A 20,460-nucleotide genomic window follows, 5' to 3' on the forward strand; every position below is an offset into this window, starting at 1 on the left:
GAGCTGTAGCTGCTGGCCTACACCACAGCTTATGGCAACACCTGATCCTTAACCCACTGAGCGGGGCCAGGGATCAATCGAACCCACGTCTTCATGGATACTAGTCAGGTTTGTTACTGCTGAGCCACACTGGAACGCCCTACTAGGTATAAAAAGTTATCTCACCGTGACCTAAATTTTGTGTTTCCATGATCACTAATGATGTTGAGAATCTTTTCATAAGATTATTATCAATTTGTGTTTTTTCATCTGAAAATTGTTCCTGAAATTTAGCCATTTTTCTATTGGTTGTTAATTTATAGGGATTCCTGACACAATAATCCTTTGCTGTTATAAGTGCTGCAAATAGTTTTTACCCAGTTTGTGGTTTGTTCTTCTTATATTATCTTTTAGTAAAGAGAAGTTTTTTTTTTCTGATAAATTTTTTTGGCCACACCTGCAGCATGCAGACGTTCTGGGGCCAGACATCTAACCCATGCCATAGTGACACCACGAGATCCTTTAACCTGTGTGCCACCAGGGAACTCCCTTAATTTTAATGTACTCAAATTTATCAATCTTTTCTGCTTAGTGATTTTATATTTTTAAAAAATTCCTCCTAACTCTAAGTCAGAAAGTTTTTCTTTTCTTTTTTTTTCCTAAAACTTTCACTATTCACATCTGGAAATTATTTCTGAATATAGTATATAGATAGGGATCCAATTCCATTTTTTCCATTTGAATAATTATTACAGTACCATTTATTAAATGGTGCTTTTTTCCCCTCTGTGATCTACCACCTCATTACATATGTTTCTATATATGGGTGTAGATATGTTTGGAAGTTCCTTCTCTTGTCCCATTGGTCAATTTCTCTATCACTATGCCATTCTCACACTGTTTTAATTACTACTGTTTTATAATGAGCCTTAATATCCAAGAAAGGAAGTCACCTCCAATACCACACATACACACATACACACACACACACTCCCCTATGCACATTTTTCTTCTTCAAGAATGTTTTAACTGTTCTTGGCCTTTGCTCATGCATACAAATATCAGAATTAGCTCATCAAGAAAAAGTCGGAGTCTTACTGGAATTGTTTTGGATAAATAAATTAACTAGGAGATTTGACAATCTTCGGTCTCTGAATCCATGAACATGGAGTATATTCTCATTTATTTAGGTATTTGTAATGTCTTTTTAAAAAGTTTTATCATTTTCTCCACACAAATCTTTTACAACTTAGACTTGTTCCAATTTCTTTTTACTTTTTATTATGAAAATTGTAAATATATACAAAATAGAAAGTATATGGTAATGAGTGCTCATGTACTCTCCTAACCGCAAATATTATCAACTCATGGCCGTTTTCATTTATAACCCCACCACTCCTCTAGCTCACTCTCACCCTTTCCTTTTAGGAAGGCTGCCACTATGTTTTACAAGCACCTGAAATTTTTTTACTTTTATTGTGAATTATGGGTTTTGACATAATAAACAATCCTTCTTTGCCACCATTTAATGCCTTTTGTTCTGACTTCTGTCCCTCAGAGAGCAAAATCACAAACCCTACTTTCTCTTTGTTTGCATTTTTGCCTAGGGAAAAAATGTCTGAAAAGACTATCAAGATTAATCATTTCTGGACAATGAGATTTTGAGTGTCTTGTACATTTAAGTACTTTTGTACTTTTCTATATTGGCTTAATTTTAATGGACTTATTTCTAAAGTCACTATTCTGAAGAAAAGAATAACAAAAGGATCCTCTTTTCAGACATATCAATGTAATTTCCCTGAAAATATGTCACTTACCACCAGCTTCAGTCAATTCCATGATCTTCTGAAATTCTGGCTTAGAAAGGTAAACTCCAAAATTTTGAAGACAAGTATTCAGATCCCTATAGTCAATATTTTCATCTTTAATCTTATCAATGGCTTTAATGGCATCAATCAACACTGAAAATAAAGGGGGTATGCTAGTAAGTATTACATATAAGTAGACAAAAAAACACCAATAGTAAGATGAATTTTAGTCCTAACACACTAACAAAAAATATTAAAAACCTCAGAAATGATATACAGGAATAGCATTACAAGAATCTTTAATAATAATGAAAATTAATAAGTTATCAGTGTATAAAACACATATTAGCACCTATATCTAAGGAAGTGCCAATTTAATTGTACTGACAATGTAAAAATTAAAAATACATACGAACAAAAATAATATATAATTTCCCTGATTTAACTCCCAACAATTTAAAATCCCTAGTAGTCTGTTTCTTAGTGGCAGAAACAGAAGTAGAAAACCCTCAATCGCAAATGATAAATTGGAATAAGATTTTGTGGCAATACGTGGCTCAGTCCTTAGTAAATTTATCTTAATTTATCTTCTGTAGGGGAGTTCCCGTCATGGCAAAGTGGTTAACGAATCCGACTAGGAACCATGAGGTTGCGGGTTCCATCCTTGGCCTTGCTCAGTGGGTTGAGTTACGGCATTGCTGTGAGCTGTGGTGTAGCTTGCAGATGTGGCTCGGATCCCAAATTGTTGTGGCTCTGGTGTGGGCCGGTGTCTACAGTCCTGATTAGACCCCTAGCCTGGGAACCTCCATATGCCACAGGAACGGCCCAAGAAATGGCAAAAAAAAAAAAAGACAAAAAAAAATAGAAATTATTACTTGGAAATAGCTATGCTACATGTCTTTTTACAATACTTTAGAATTTATGCTTTACAAATCTGGGCAGTATTCAATCCATTAAATTTAAAATGATAAATTTGTACTGCAATGAAAACTTTCTTTAAAAAAATTACTTGTAAATATAGGATTAAAGAAGTTGATAGGGGTATGTGTGTGAACTCTGGGACAATCAAAATTCAAATAAGTTTCTCTAGTAGAAAATTAGGATAAGTAAAGTGAGGAAACTGGGCAGTGGAAAGCATTAATGACATTTTCAGTATTTAATCTACTTCAAGCAATCACTGGGAGTCATTATGGATTGCTAAACAAAGAATGATCAAAATAATATCTGAATTAGATCATCCCTAAAATAATTATCAAAAAGATGATTCTGGAGTTCCCGTCGTGGCGCAGTGGTTAACGAATCCGACTAGGAACCATGAGGTTGCGGGTTCGGTCCCTGTCCTTGCTCAGTGGGTTAACGATCCGGCGTTGCTGTGAGCTGTGGTGTAGGCTGCAGACGCGGCTCGGATCCTGCGTTGCTGTGGCTCTGGCGTAGGCCGGTGGCTACAGCTCCGATTCAACCCCTAGCCTGGGAACCTCCATATGCCGCGGGAGCGGCCCAAGAAATAACAACAACAACAAAAGACAAAAAAAAAAAAAAAAAAAAAAAAAAAAAAGATGATTCTCATGTGTAAATACAGAGAAAAATATACTATGTTCCCATCTTGTGAAAGAAAGTTTTAGATGAAAGTAATAAGACAGTTGAGTAGGAAGCCCTGGACCCCTCTTCTCCCATTACACACACTGATTCAGCAAAAACTCATGGATAATTCCCTTTGTGAAAAGTCAGAAACTAATTGAAAGGCTCTTACATCCCAGGAAAATGCAAAACCAGACTCACTGAAGCTGGTAGGGAGATTTAGTACACCCCTTTTGCTGGAGACCCTGCTCTCAGTACAGCACCATATAATCTGGAAAAGACCTCCTAGTTTCCAGCTTCACTCAGGGGAGGATGGTGATTGATTCACATGTCCAGCAGTCCAACTTTTCCAAAGGGCCTCCCCAGAAGACTGGCTTCTGTCTTGCCAATCTTGGGGCTCTGATGAGTCTAGCAAGACCTAGTTGTCTAGGATAGAATAGAGGTGGTGACAAATAGATGTAAAATGCCAATTCTCAGCTTCCCTCTGGATAGGGAAAACTGATTCATGCATCTAGCACCCAAACTTCTTCAAGTCCTTCCAAAAGACCAGCATCTATCTCATATTCCTGGAGCCTGAGGAGGGAAAGAGTTGGTGGAGGTCCCAAGAATATCTGACTGGGCCGATTGGTAGGGGTATTCTCCTGTATTTAGCCAGTCTATGAAGACTGAGAGAGGTGCTTGCTTTGTGTAACACATAGATACCAACACAGAAAATCTCAATAAAAAAAATCTCAATAACTCCAATAAAAAAATAGAATGATAACTCCCATAAAGATGCTTATCAAAATCAAGAGAGCAATACAAGAACAAAATGAGAATTTCAACATAGAGATAGAAAATATTTTAAAGTGCCAAACAGAAATCATGGAGGCGAAGAACACAATAACTGAAAATTTCTCTAGAGGTGCTCAACAGTAGATTAGATCAAGTAAATGAAGGGATCAATGAACTCCAAGACAGGTCAATGGAAGAATTAAGACAGAAGAGTAAAAGAAAAAAGGATGGAAAATAGTGAAGAAGGCTTAAGGGATGTATAGAACACCATAAACTGGACCAATATACACATTATTGGGAATTCCAGAAAGAGGAGAGTGAAAACAGGATAGAAAATCTATTTAAAAATATAATGGGTGGGAGTTCCCATCATGGCAGAGCGGAAACAAATCTGACTAGGAGCCATGAGGTTGCTGGTTCGATCCCTGGCCTCCCTCAGTGGGTTAAGGATCAGGCATTGCCGTGAGCTGTGGTGTAGGCTACAGACGCAGCTCGGATCTGGCGTTGCTGTGGCTCTGGTGTAGGCTGGCGGCAACAGCTCTGATTAGACCCCCAGCCTAGGAACCTCCATATGCTGTGGGTGCAGCCCTAAAAGACAAAAAAATCATCTATATATATATATATATATATATATATATATATATATATATATATATAAAATGGGTGGAAACTTCTCAAATCTGAGGATGGGAATGGTCATCTCCAAGGACATCAAAAAAAGAGGAACCAAAAGAAATCCACACTGAGACACATTATAATCAATTTGCCAAAGGTCAAAGACAAAAAGAAACTTTTAAAAAAGCAGCAAGAGAAATGCAACTTGTCACATACAAGGGAACCCCTAACAAGACTATAAATGGATTTTTCAGTAGAAACTATTGAAGGCCTGGAGGGAGTGGAAAATATATTCAAAACGCCGAAATAGAAAAATCACAAAACAATAATACTACATCCAGGAAAGCTATCTTTTAGAAATAAAGGAGAGAGAAAGACTGTCAGACAAACACAATCTTAGGGAGTAATCACCACTAGACATGCCTTAGAAGAAATGCTAAAAGGAATTCTTCAAGTTGAAAGTAAAGGATGCTAACTAGTAACATGAAACCATATGAAGTACAAAATTCACTGGTAAAGGTTAAGTATATAGCCAAATTCAGATTAATCTAATTCTGTAATAGCGGTGTGTAAATCATTTAACCAAACTTTACTCAGACTTAACTCAAAGTTTTAAAGACAAAAGTATTTTTAAAAACTATAAAAATATGCTAAAAGAGACATTATATGAATAGATTTAGATTGTAACAACGAAGTGTCGAGAAGAGAGTTAAGTGTAGATTTTTATATGCATCGAACTTAAGTAATTACTAGCTTTAAAAAGACCACTGTATTTTATGTAAGCCTAGAGGTAACCACAAAAAGAAAATACCTATAGAAGTTACTGGGAATAAACAAAAGAGGGAATCAAAGTAGATCACTCGAAGTCAAACACAAAGGAAAACGGAGTTTCTGTCGTGGCTCAGCAGAAACGAATCCAACTAGTATCCATGAGCATGCAGGCTAGATCCCTGGCCTCGATCAGTGGGTTAAGGATCTGGTGTTGGCATGAGCTGTGGTGTAGGCTGCAGACACGGTTTGGATCCCATGTTGCTGTGACTGTGGTATAGACCAGCAGCTACAGCTCAGATTCAACCCCTAGCCTGGAAACCTCCATATGCCGCAGATAGGGCCCTAAAAAGCAAAAAATAAATTAAATTAAATTAAATTAAATTAAATTAAATTAAATTATGATAAAAATAAACACACAATGAGATATAACTGCATTTATTATAATGGTTATAATAAAAAATAATACCAAGTGTTGACAAGGATGTAAAGAAACTAGAATCTTCATACATTGCTGGTAAGAATGAAAATGGTATAGCCTCTTTGGAAAATAGTTCGGCAATTTCTTTAAAAAAATACATATAAATTTATCATATAGACTAACAATTCTTCTTCTAGGAATTTACCCAAGACAAATAAAAGCATATGTCCACAGAGGACATGCATGCAAATATTTCTTTCAGCATTATTCGTAACAGTCCCAAACTGAAAATAATCAAATGTCCATAAACTGGTCAACCATCAACAAAATAGAATATATCCATAAAATATAAGGTGGATTTATTTACTAATAAAAAGGAATGAACTATTGATACATACTACAATATGAATTAACCTTAAAAACATTATGCAAAGTGAAGGAAGTCAAGTACAAAAGACTACATGTTACATGACTTCATTTATATAAATGTCAAAAAAAAAGGCAAATTTATAGACAGAAAGTAGATTAGTGGTTGTCTAGGGACAGCGTACAGATTAATTACAAATCAGCATGAGAGAATTTTTAGGAGTGATGGAAATGTTACAAACTGGAGTGTGTCTACTTCTAGGTATATATCCAAAAGAATTCAAAGTAGGAGCTTAAAGAGATACAGCATGCCCATGTTCACAGCAGCACTTTTCACAACAGCCAAAGAGGTGGAAGCAATGCAAATGTCCTTTCATGGATGAATGAATAAGCAAAATGTAATATACACATACAATGGAATATTACTTATCTTGAAAAAGTACAGAAATTCTGACACATGCTACAACACAAATGAAACCTGAGGTTGTTATAAGTGAAATAAGCCAGAAAAAGACAAATACCGTATGATTCCACTAAGGTATCTCAAGTGTACAAATTCATAGAAACAGGAAGTAAAATGATTTCCAGAGCTGGAGGAGCAAGGAAGGGTAATTTTTACTGAACTGGTATAGAGTTTTAATTTTGCAAGATGAAAAAATTCTGGAGGTTGGTTGCACAACAATGTGAATGCACTTAATACTAACATTACTGAACTGTACACTTAGAAATGATTAAAATGGTAAGTTTTATGGTATGTATTAGTACCCACAATTTAAAATAAAATTTTAAAATAATATAATGAGGAGTTTCTGTTGTGGCGTGCAGCGGAAACAAATCCAACTAGGAACCATGAGGTTGCAGGTTCAATCCCTGGCCTCACCCAGTGGGTTGAGGATCCGGCATTACTGTGAGCTGTGATGTAGGTCACAGACGCAGCTTGGATCTGGCGTTGCTGTGGCTCTGGCATAGGTCGGCTGCAACAGCTCCAATTAGACGTCTAGCCTGGAAACCTCCATGTGCTGTGGGTGTGGCCCTAAAAAGACAAAAAAGACTAATAATAATAATAATATAATGAGAAAAAAAGAGAGCTGTGACCAAGACACTTACTACTTCACAAAACAGCAGTGAAAAAAATGAATTGGTAAACGAATGATTGCATGGTGAAGCATTTAAGAAATCGATTTACTAATAGTATCTTCAAGAAATCAAGATTTAAGAACTTACATTCATCAGAAATGACAAATGATAATGTAGCTTTTTTTTTTTCTTATGGCCCACCCACATCATCTGGAAGTTCCCTGGCCAGGGATTGAACCCAAGCCTCAGCATCAGCAACACTGGATCCTTTAAACCACTGCTGTGAGAGGGGATTGAACCCATGCCTCTGCAGCAACCCGAGCCACTGCAGTTGGATTCTTAACCTGCTGCACCTCAGCAGGGACTCCAATAATGTAGCTTTTAACATGAGATTCTTCATCTAGGTGTTAAAGGAAATCTCATCCTTTGAATTAACTTTTTCTTATCTGAGAAATCTCTTAGGAAGAGACAAAAAGCTTAACCTTTTTAAAGCATATGAATAAACAGAAGGAAAAATACAGCAAGCCTCACAGCTTTCATTTCCTTTTTTATTTTATTATATTTTTTTTTGGTCTTTTTAGAGCCATACCTGCAGCATAAGGAAGTTCCCCCGCTAGGGGTGGAGTCAGAGCTACAGCTGCCGGTCCATGCCACACCCACAGCACAGCAACGTGGGATCCAAGCCCCATCTGCGACCTACACTACAGCTCACAGCAACAACAGATTCTTAACCCACTGAGCAAGGCCAGGGATCAAATGTACATCCTCATAGATACTTGTCAGGATCGTTAACTGCTGAGCCACGACGGGAACTCCGCTTTAACTTCTTTTTAATCTCACAGAAAAATATTTAATTATTTGTATAAAAAAGATAAAATTATTGCAAGTAAGAAAAACTAGATTATTGTGTGACTAGAAATTTATAAATCAGTGCATAGTGATTTTTATGCATGTCAATTTTACCTCAATAGAACTGCTTTTGAAAATGTTCTAAAGGAAAGACAAACACAATTTTCATTCAAACAAGTTCCTTATAAAAAAAGTGAAAAATCAAATCACCCATGAATTGCTAATAATGGGACTAATTGCCTATCTGACTTCTTCATTATCATGACTATTATTGTACACTTTTGTAGTACTCTTTAGTTCATAAAATCCACACAACTCTATGAAGTAAGCAAGTTACCTATTATTACCCCGATATATCATTTTTTTAAAAAAACTGGCAAAGGCTTGCCAAAGTGTTTTAGAATTACTAAGTGTCTATGCAAAAAGCAAAGTCAGTTCAGCTGAATCTATTTCTCCTCAATCTAACTACTCCTTCCTCCAAATGATTTTAAAAGAAGTTTCCTACCTACCATCATACTCAGGAAGGCTCAGCTGCTTGGAAAGAGCACTCATAAAGTTATCTAACTTCACCATTCCATTTTCTGTAAAATAAAAAGCTTAGATTATACATTCTATTACACTTTTGTATAAAAGGTAAATTCACATTTTAATACACTACAAAAAAATACTTAAACTTCATCATCATCCTATTTCTCCTTCATATCCTGTCTCCCTAGATGAATGAATGATTCTAAATTAGATCAGTTCATTTCCTTTCAACAATTACTGAGGGTATATTAGTGCCAAGAACTATGCTAGGCACCAAGGATACAAAAATAAGTAAACATTTGAATTTTGTTAACTGCTTTTTCTGCACATATTGAGACGAGCATGTTTATTTCTCCTTTAGGACTGTAAATGCATTTACTGGTTTTGTATGTTAAACCAATCTCGTATTCCTGAAATAAGCCATGTTTGGTTATGATACATTATCCTTTTTTAAATAAATTGTTGGATTTGACTTGCTAATTTTCTATAAGGATTATTTATGTAAGTTATTGAGGAGTATTGTCTTGGAATTTTTTAATGTCTTTGCTTTTCACATCAGAATTGTGCTGGCCTAACAGAATGAGTCTGGAAGTGCTCCCTCATCATTTATTTTCTGAAAGAATTTTTATAACATTGACATTATTTCCTTCTTAAATATTTAATAAAAGTTATCAGTAAAAACCAAAAAAAAAAAAAAGAGTAAACACTGTCCCTGCTTTATTTCAATATTTATTATAAAGCGCAAAGGACTAGGTTAGATATTTAGTTCTTTACTGATACAGGAAAAAGCAATAGTACCCTAACCCTAACCCTAACCCTAGATGGGCCATGCGAAAGTTAGTCTCTTTCACATCATCACAAAAACCCAGTTAATCAGCATACCGTCCATTAAGACACCTTGACAATGCTAACCAGCCCTGACAGACTCAAGTATCCGCATTCCTACCCCTAGTATCCAGTTGGTCCAAATAACTACCTATTTTTAGATACGGCCCCTCCACAGTGATCATAGCAATCCGGATAATCAGAAGAAAGGGCTCAATAATTTTAGTAGCATAGCACTTACTCCTTGGATTTTTCAAAATTTATCTCATATTGAGGTAACACTGGTTTATATCATTATATGTTTCATGTGCACAACACTGTATTTCTACTTCTGTATACACTGCAGTGTGCTCACTACCAAAAATTTGGTTTCTGTTCATCACCATACAATTGATCCCTTTTACCCATTTCATTCTACCCCCAACCCTTACCCCTCTGGTAGCCACTACTCTGATCTCTATTCCTTAGATTTTTTTTTTTTTTTTTAAATCACAATCTTCTTTCCTATTTGCCTTGAATTTTGCTCAGGTTCTAAGAAATCACTTCCAATGTTATTTCTAAGTCAGTCTTTTCCCAAAATGTTGCCTCTTCCCTCTCCTTTACTGAACTCTTGCTGTGGACAATTCTTAGTTATAAAACAACATCTCTAACACAAAAGTCTTTCTCAGAAATTTAAACTGTGCCTTGAACTTAGGCTGGTGTGTGGGATACCCTATTCAATTTCTAGATGCTAACTGCCTGCCTTGATTAAGCATCGCTAGAATCTAGCTCTATTATTCCTTCTATATTCTAAAATCTCCAATTATTTCTCCTTGGATCCCTAGGCTATTTACTTAGAGATTTTTAAACTTCATGGGTATGGCAGTGTTACTACCTGGAGCACTCTACAACTGGACCCGTCTTCCCCAGTACCTGTCCCACACTAAAAGGCATAGCTAAGAATAGTGATGAAGAAACTTATAGAAACAATCCTAGGCTCTTCCAAAGCAATACATTAGGTTAAACTTTCCAGGAATTGTTTTTTTACTACTTTCAATTTTTATTTTATTTATTTATTTTTTTTGTCTTTTTGCCTTTTTCTAGGGCCACTCCCGCAGCATATGGAGGTTCCCAGGCTAGGGGTTGGATCAGAGCTGTAGCTGCTGGCCTACACCACAGCCACAGCAACGCCAGATCCAAGCCGCGACTGCAACCTACACCACAGCTCACGGCAACGCTGGATCCTCAACCCACTGAGCAAGGCCAGGGACGAATCCTCAACCTCATGGTTCCTAGTCGGATTCGTTAACCACTGAGCCACGATGGGAACTCCTATATTTGTTTTTTCTGAATCTTCTTTAGAACAGTCCATTCTATTCTATTCCTAGTTGAGAGAATTTACTCCAACATTTAATACTGTCCCACAAAATCATTTTTTCAAAATGTTTGGTATTACCAGTCTCTTACCATTTCTAGCAGTGTTTGTCACAATCTTCTTGAACTCTTTATCTGATAAAGTAATTCCAATTGAAGGCAAAATGGACTGAAGTTCTTCTGTACCTATATAATTTTCTTGGAGCTTTTTGATAGCTTTGCAGACATTTCCTAAATATACAAAATGTTGAGGACTAATCAGCAACATAATTTATATGTCTTAAGCAATAATTGGCACCTAAAATCTTTATATAGTAATCAGAAATCAAGTTTATTTGCTTAATATCAACTTACAGAACTACTTCTCTATATTCATATTTCTATTGTATCTTACATTATACTTAATCTTTCTCTTATAGCTCAAACACAAAACCATCTTGAAATTTATAAACATTTATAAACCACTTGTTTGGAGGAACAGCCTGTTCCAGTGGCCCAGCCAATGCAGCTTAGTTCTGATTAAAACATAATGAATGAGTCCAAGAGATCAAAACATCAATGAGTTTTATTTAAATTCTAGGATTTCAAACAAAAATTGAGAGTTCTACTCCATCCTATTATTTACTCTACCATGTTTTCAGTTCACAACCTTTAAAATTATAAAATCCTAGAATGACACACATGGTCATTATGAGCTTCCTAATTTGAGGTACTGAGATGAGCAAAATATCACCTCCATTGTATTCTGGCCAAAATGCATAACCTGAATTTATCCATGAAGAAATACAAGGAAACCCAAAATGAGGGACATTATACAAAATATCTGGTCAATACTTTTCGAAGGGTTAAGGTCATGAAAGATTGAGAAACCACCCCAGCTTTTTGAAGGACACTAAGGACACATGAAAACTAAATGTAATATTTGATCCTGGATGAGATCCTGGGTCAGAAAAAGGACATTCATAGAACAACATACAGATACTGAATAAGGTCTTTGGATTAGTAAGTTTTGTTGTATCACTGTTAATTTCCTGGATTAGATCATTGTACTGTGGTTATATAAGATAACACTTGGGAACACTGGATGAAGAGTATATAGAAATGTTTTTATTTTTGTGTAATTCTTATGAATTTAAAATTATTTCATAATGAAAAGTTTAAAATGTTTTTAAAGTGTAAATCAAATGACAGTCACATTTCATATATGCTCAATCATCAATTTATTTGAAGTTATACCAAATAAACTATTTCACACTACTCTGTATACAGAACATTAAGTATGGCAGTGGTAGGTGACGTCATTTGATTTAAGTGACACCAGGAAGGTAGATACCACTTTCTTCCACAACCGTTTTTTATCCACTAGTTAAATACCTACTTCTCCATTATTCTTTTAGCCATGGCTTTAATTTCTATTCAAGTGCCAAAAAACTCAGAAATAGAAATGAGGCACAGAGTAAAAGTAGTGCATCAGTAAAGGAATCAGAATAAACATCTTTGTGCCTCCTTAAAAGATCACATTATTTAGAGTATGCATTAGTGTATAAAAATCACTAATTTTTCACAAAGCATTCATTTTAACAATTACATTTAATACTAAATACATTTTTGAGACATCATTGTGTTTACTTAAAGAAAATAAATATAACTTAAGTAACTTCAGCTGAGGCCCACAGGAAGGAGTATTTACTTGTTTCCTACATAGTAGTACTATGATATAAGCAGCACAGAAGGGGAAAGCACAGACAGGTTGGGAAGCCACTGCTCATCTTCGAGGAATACCATAAAGCCCTGGGGATCTAAGATGTATAGTATTAATTATTTTCTCTTGATATCCCCACATCCATAACAGATAATACCTGAAGTACTATAGACTTCATATATTTAAATTATGGAACTCCGAGCAAAAATTTCACATAAATTTCTTACATACTCTGTTAAATAAATGACAAAAAAATAAAAAATAAAAAATAAATGACAAAATAAGCATTTCCAAAGGAAAAATGGACCCTCTCTTTTCTAGGGAACTTGAGTGACTCCAGGTAAAGTTATCCCCTTTCCCAAAAAAACAGAGCATCTGGAAAGGAACTACCATCAAAATCACAATATGGTATCCATTGACCTATATACTAGAAGAGCTGGTTATCCAGAATATTGATAATTGAAATGCCTAGAACTATCTGTTAACTACTTAATTCAGCTCATTTCTGTAATGACTGAAGGATCTAGATATTGACATATATATGATACTGACCCAGAGAATTAATTGCAGTTTTTTCCTTAGATGAAACCTGTTTTAGAAGGGTGGAGTGTCTTCTCACAGCTGTCTTCTGAAGTTTGGAGATACTAAAACTATCATTTTTATCCAGGGACTTTTTGAAACTTGTAACACTCTTCAAGTTTTGTGATTTAGACTTTGAGTCAAGAATTTCAGCTTTCTCTGAACTTCTCTTAAAGTTAAGGCCATACTTTGAATATGGTTCCTGGAATTCTATATCACTGCTATCAACCTCATCCTGGAATTTTCTTATTTGCAAAGTACTTTTTAATCTTTTAAATTCAAGGTCATCATTCTCCTTCATAATTTCATGATTTGAGAGGCTTTTTGTATTTAACTTTTGGGACAATGATGATTCACACAGTCTGGAAGATAAGCTGCTTTTCTTCCTATATGGTAGATAGCATCCTGATACATTTGATAACTTTCTTGAGGTAGTTTCATCCAAGGCTGTCTCTTCCATAATTGCTAAGCAAGAAAAACATATTCCATTATTTCATTTACCTGTACAATTTTAATGTTTTTAACATTACAAATGAAAGCTGTTCAAGAAATTATCAGTTGCTTAAATACATAAATAACTTAAAAAAACTAACAGAGCTGATGCTCAAAAGGTTAACTATTAACAAGGTTAAATATAATATGCTGGTTTAATAAGTTAAATACTTTCATCCAAAGCTATTCATAGTTTTACTGATTCTAAAGTGACAGCATACTCAAGTGCATGTTTCCCACTTCCTGCTCTTTCTCAATCTAGAAAGATAATAGACTAATAAGCCAATACAGATACAAATCCCTTAGTCATGAGGATGCAGAACTATAACGAAATTATAGAGTTAGAATACTTTATGAATAAAATAATATTCTACTAAAGTAAAAGAGTAAAATAAGTACTCTCCTAAAGATTCTGAGCATGTGTGCGGGGAAAAATAACTTCAAATACAAAATAACATCTTTAGAAAAATATTAGTACAATGTCCCAATTGGGGCTTCACTTACAAAATTCATCTCATGGAAAAAAAAAAAAAAGGAGTTCCCATCGTGGCACAGCAGAAACGAATCCAACTAGGAACCATGAGGTTGCAGGTTCGATATATGGCCTCACTTAGTGGGTTGGGGATCTGGCATTGCCATGGGCTATGGTGTAGGCCGGCAGCTGTAGCTCCTATTAGACCCCTAGCCTGGGAACCTTCATGTGCTGCACATTCGGCCCTAAAAAGCAAAAAACCCAAAAAAACAAAAAACCCAAAATTCATCTCATGGCTCAAAATAGTATCTTACATTTGAATAATACATTTTAAAGTATTTCAAATGTTATAATACTTGATTCTCAAAACAACTCCATGAGATTTCAAGCTCCTATAAAATCAAAGAAAATAAGAGACTGCCAAAAGAGTAGCAATATAATCTTAACTATAAAGACATTTTATTTACATTAAAAGAAAAGTTTCTGGAGTTCCCGTCATGGCTCAGTGGTTAATGAATCTGACTAGGAACGATAAGGTTGCAGGTTCCATCTCTGGCCTTGCTCAGTGGGTTAAGGACCCGAAGTTGCCATGAGCTGTGGTGTAGGTCGCAGACGTGGCTCAGATCCTGTGTTGTTGTGGCTGTGGTGTAGGCTGGCAGCTGTAGCTCCGACTGGACCCCTAGCCTGGGAACCTCCATATGCCTCGAGTGCAGCCCTAAAAAAAAAGGCAAAAAAAAAAAAAAGTCCAGAAACCTTTAAGATGATAACATGGATCTCTAAGTGCTGTCTATCAAAAAGAAATAGGATAAGAGTTCCTGCTGTGGCGCAGTGGGTTAATGAGCCAGCTTGTCTCTATGGAGGTGCAGATTCAATCCCTAGCTCAGCACAGTGGGTTAATGATCTGGCTTTACTGCAGTTGCAGAGTAAGTCGCAGCTCCAACTCAGATTCAGTCTCTGGCCCAGGAACTTCCATATGCTGTGACTGCAACCAAAAAGGAAAAAAACAAAACAAACAAACAAACCAGAAAAAGAAATGGGTAAAATCTTTGACATTTCTGCTTTGGGCCAAGACACTGAAATAGGAACTAAACTGCCTCCCAACTTTAAGCAACCTAAGAAATTAGGCGAGATACATGAAAAAGAACAGTTTCAGATATTGGACAATAGGTAGCACAGAAGAGTATTCATTTGAAGAAGGGTAACAAATGAGCTGAGCCCTACAACTGTCCCAGCTTACTGTCTGGACAGAGTTTCCATGCTACAACACAGAAAAGCAAAACCTGAACAGAGCCTGCTAGTCTGAATGAGTAGATATAAAAAGATAAGAGATACAAAACACTGAAGAGGCTAGAATACGAGAGCAGAGAGAAAAAAGAACTGCTGAGCTCTGGAGATCAGCAGAGGGGTCCACTTGAATCTTGGCTGAGTACTGATCTGAGGATATCACCCAGGACAAGGAAAAAATTTACCAGAAAATTGTAGGTCAAGTTGTGATGATTGTTGTTATGACTATATATGTAAAAAAAATCCAGGAGTTCCCGTCGTGGCGCAGTGGTTAACGAATCCGACTAGGAACCATGAGGTTGCGGGTTCGGTCCCTGCCCTTGCTCAGTGGGTTAACGATCCGGCGTTGCCGTGAGCTGTGGTGTAGGTTGCAGACGCGGCTCGGATCCCGTGTTGCTGTGGCTCTGGCGTAGGCCGGTGGCTACAGCTCCGATTCAACCCCTAGCCTGGGAACCTCCATATGCCGTGGGAGCGGCCCAAGAAATAGCAAAAAAAAAAAAAAAAAAAAAAAAAAATCCATTGAGTAATAAAAAAATCAGGCAGAGAAAGACAAATATCATATGAGATTATTAATATGTAGAATCTAATAAAATGATACAAAAGAACTTATTCACAAAACAGAAAAAAAAAAGAAAAAGAAAATTGTAGGTCCAATAATCCCTATAACTCACTGAGAATTGAGAATAATTTGTGATCTCACCAGCCAAAGCAGAAAGAACTCAGGATATACAGGGCATTTTGTAGACTCATCTGAAGAATGCCACCTTAGTTGTGGAGCGAAATTAGCATTAAAAACTGCTCCGAGATAACCCTTAAAAGAAACTTTAAAAAGCAAGCCTCAAAGGGACCCAACTGATTCCAAGTAACTCAAGCGCATCATAACAAAATCCAACACTATTTAAAGGAATACTACAATATCCAGCAAACAATAACATAAACTCTACAATGGATAGCATGCCATCAAAAATTACTAGGCATCTAAAATAGCAAGAGGATTTCCTGTCGTGGTGCAATGGAAATGAATCCGACCAGGAACCATGAGATTGCAGGTTTGATCCCTGGCCTTGCTCAGTGGGTTAAGGATCTGGCATTGCCATGAACTGTGGTGTAGGTCGAAGATGAGGCTCGGATCTGGCATTGCTTTGGATCTGATGTAGGCGAGCAGCTACAACTCCGGTTAGACCTCTGGCTTGGGAACCTCTATATACCACGGATGTGGCCCTAAAAAGACAAAAGACAAAAATAAATAAATAAATAAGCAAGAAAATATGAGTCACAACCAGCAGAAAACTCAATTGATAGAAACTGACTCAGAAATGGAAGAGCTTGTAAAACTATCATACCACTACATCAACACAGTTATTATAAGCATATTTTATGTGTTTAGAAAGATAGAGGACTATATTAGCATGCTGCTATTATTCTCTCTCTGTCCTTCTGCCAGTTGGCCCTGGACATGGGCATAGATATAGAAGTGCGTGGCAGAGTGTTGTAAATAAATCATTACGTTTCCAGCTAGAGAAATAAAAAAGAGTTCTAGGACACTAAAAAGCACCAAGTAGATTGTGGAGAGGGAGGAGCTCAGGAAAGTAATTTTGTGAAGATCTGGATGAACTCCTAGGATCACCCTTGAGCTGCACATGCATGGATTTGGCCCTAAGAGTACACCATAACTCTGAGAACTGAACTTTAGGATAGAGTATCATTCAGGTCCCAGATTGGCCACTGATGATCCACAGATCTGAATAGCACTGCAAAGGCTATCGAAAACAAACTGACAATGAAATTAAAAAACACAGAAAATTAACTGAAACTTGTGGTTTGAACCAAATTGAGTCAAATCCTGCTAAAACAAGATTTCAACATTTTCTATAGGAGTTCCATAGAATTTTAGACCCACGGTTTCACAACTTAATCTTCAAAATGTCCAGGGCATAATTCAAAATCACTTCACATGTAAAAAACAAAGAAAATCTCAATTTGCCTTGGAAAAGACAATCAGTAGATGCCAAAATCAATATGAAAAAGATGTTGAAATTGCCTGACAAAAACTTCAATACAACCATTATAAAAAATACTCCAACATACAGTGAAAAAAAATTCTTGAAATTAACAGAAAGACAAAAAGTCTCGGAAAATAAAATGAAAGATATAAAGAATTACCACATTTGGAAATATGGAATCAAAATTTTCAAATGTAAACCAAAGTAAAAAACAAACAAATAAACAAAAAAAAACAAAAAAAACCAACCAAAAAAACTCACCTGATAAGCTCAATAGCATAATGGAGATGTCAGAGAAACATTCATGAAACTGAATACATATCAATAGAAATTATTCAATTTGGAGTTCCCATCACGGTGCAGGGGAAAAGAATCCGACTAGGAACCATGAGGTTATGGGTTCTACCATCCCTGGCCTCCCTCAGTGGGTTAAGGATCTGGCTTGCCGTGTGAGCTGCGGTGTAGGTGGCAGATTCAGCTCAGATCTGGTGTTGCTGTGGCTCTGGTGTAGGCCAGCAGCAACAGCTCTGATTAGACCCCTGGTCTGGGAACTTCCACATGCCGCAAGTGCGGCCCTAAAAAGACGAAAGACCAAAAAAAAAGAAAGAAAGAAAAAGAAAAGAAAAGAAAAAGAAATTATTCAATCTGAACAGTAGAGGTAAATTAGAATGAAAGTAAGGAGTTCCCTTTGTGGCGCAGTGGTTAACGAATTCTACTAGGAACCATGAGGTTGCGGGTTCGATCCCTGCCCTTGCTCATCGGGTTAAGGATCCAGCGTTTGCATGAGCTGTGGTGTAGGTTGCAGACATGGCTCAGATCCCGTGTTGCTGTGGCTCTGGCTTAGGCCAGGGGCTACAGCTCCGATTAGACCCCTAGTCTGGGAACCTCCATATGCCGAGGGAGCGGCCCAAGAAATGGCAAGAGAAAAAAAAAAAAAAAAGAATGAAAATAAAATGAACTGAGTGTCAAGGACCTGTGGGACAATACCAAAGAGGGCTTACATTTGTATCATTGGTGTCTCAAAAGGACAGGAGAGAGAATGTGGTACAGAACAAATATTTGAAGTTATAATGATAAAAGTTTCCAAATTTGGCAAAAGGCAGAACCAAGAAACTCAGTGAACAGGATACACTCAAAAAAAAAAAAAAAAAAAAAATTCCTAAACGCATCATAATCAAATGGCTAAAAACTAGAGAAAAAAGAAAGTATCTTGAAAGCAATCAGATAAAAATAATATATTTTATTATGTGAATAACATCAGATTTCTCTTCAGAAACTGTGGAAGCCAGAAATAAAAGGAACATTTTAAACTGCTGGAGGAAAATACCTGTCAACACAGAATCCTATAAAAAACAAACAAAAAAACCCCAAACCTTTCAGAAATTAGACTAAAGATATTCTCAGATGAAGAAAAATTCATTTTTAGTAGATCTGCTCTTTTAAAAAATAATTAAAAGAAGTTCTCCATAGAGGATGATACCCAAAAGACATCTAGGCAGTAAAATAAAGGAAGAGAAATATATAATGGTAAAGATTTAATTAAATATAAGACTATTCTCCTCTTGAGAATTTAAAATGTTTGATCATTGAAAGCAAAACTTACAATTATTATCTGATGGTGTTTCCAATGTATGTACTGGTAATATATAAGAAAGTCAGAACATAAAATCAGAAGGTAAAAAACCTAGAATGGTAAAAATATTTCAGTATTCCACTTGAGTGGTAAAATATTTTAGTATGCTGTAAAAGATTAAATATGTATACTGTAATCCTTAGAACAACCACTGGAAAATGCAGAGATATGAAAACATATATAGATAAATTTTAAAATAATTCTAAAAAAATTTTTAAAATTCTGAAAATGGGTTGAAAAAGAGAGAAAAAAAATATAAACAAATGATAACATGTTATCCCTATATCTGAACCTATAACTAATCACATTAAGTATAAATGGCCTAAGCACTCCAATAAATAGGGATTAAAGAAGGAATATAAAAGCATCACTCAACTTTATGCAGTTAACAAAATACTTCAGATATGACAATGTAAGAAAATGAAAAGGATGAAAAACACTAATCAAAAGAAAGCTGAAGTGGTTATATTAATATTAGAAAATGTAAATTGAACAGCAAAGAAAATTACCAGTGATTGCATACACATTAATTACATAATTACAAAAGAGTCAATTCAGAGAGTTCCCATTGTGGCTCAGCAGGTTAAGGACCCAACACTGTCTCTGTGAGGATACAAGTTGGACCCCTGGCCTCACTCAGCAGGTTAAGGATCTGGCATTGCTACAAGCTGCAGTGTAGGTCTCAGATGCGGATCGGATCCAGTGTTGTTGCAGCGTGAATTCCACCCCTGAGGGGTTTTTTTTTTCCCCCTCAAGATGGTGATATTAAGGGTCTTCTAGGCAAACAGCCCAGCCAGACACTTATAGAAAGGTGTCTCAGCCTGAGCAGTACTGGCATTTGGAGACAGACAATTCCTCATTGAAGGGGGCTGGCCTGGGCATTTTAGAATATCTAGAAGGGTGGACAAAGAATGTCACCTGCCATATTAGTAAACAAAGGATGTCGAGACCATCAAGCCATCAGCCACTGCAGCCACCCTGACAGTTTCCCCCGAGGAGATTCAGGATGAAGAAAAATAGGATATTGGCTCCAGACAATTAAGAGGCAAATCAAAGGAATAATGTCTTTAAGCCTAGACTCTTACATCTTCTCATACATAGAAAAGCCCACATTCACTAACTTGAAATGTCTGGGTTTTTTAAAATTAGCAGCAATCTTTTGATATTAGACTATGTGTGGTTTGGTTTTTTGTTTGTTTGTTTGTTCTTTCAAAAATGCCTATATATCCTGCCCTTACCTCTTTGGAACAGTTCCTCAGAGCTATCTGAGAGGCTGTTTCCTGGGCTTAAGCCTTCAGTGGTGCTCCAAATAAAACACGATTCTCAACTTTTTAGATTGTATATATTTTTTTCA

The 20,460-nt window shown here is 36.2% G+C and overlaps 1 protein-coding gene across 1 annotated transcript in view; it reads right to left on the reverse strand.

Annotated features, from left to right (window-relative positions):
* The window catches only part of EFCAB3 (EF-hand calcium binding domain 3), a 371,875-nt gene that overhangs the window by 309,910 nt on the left and 41,505 nt on the right, over positions 1-20,460 (reverse strand). Inside the window, exons 11-14 of the mRNA XM_084984064.1 lie at positions 13,196-13,687; positions 11,035-11,172; positions 8,745-8,816; positions 1,797-1,940 (exon numbers count right to left, since the gene is read on the reverse strand). Of these exons, the coding sequence (XP_084840190.1) occupies positions 1,797-1,940; positions 8,745-8,816; positions 11,035-11,172; positions 13,196-13,687 (846 nt within the window). The remainder of the gene's footprint in view (positions 1-1,796; positions 1,941-8,744; positions 8,817-11,034; positions 11,173-13,195; positions 13,688-20,460) is intronic.

Source organism: Sus scrofa, chromosome 12, assembly GCF_054392235.1.
Source record: "Sus scrofa isolate SSC_HxYL_T2T_F1_AM1 chromosome 12, Sscrofa_HxYL_maternal_Yorkshire_Landrace_v2.0, whole genome shotgun sequence".
Lineage (NCBI taxonomy): Eukaryota > Metazoa > Chordata > Mammalia > Artiodactyla > Suidae > Sus > Sus scrofa.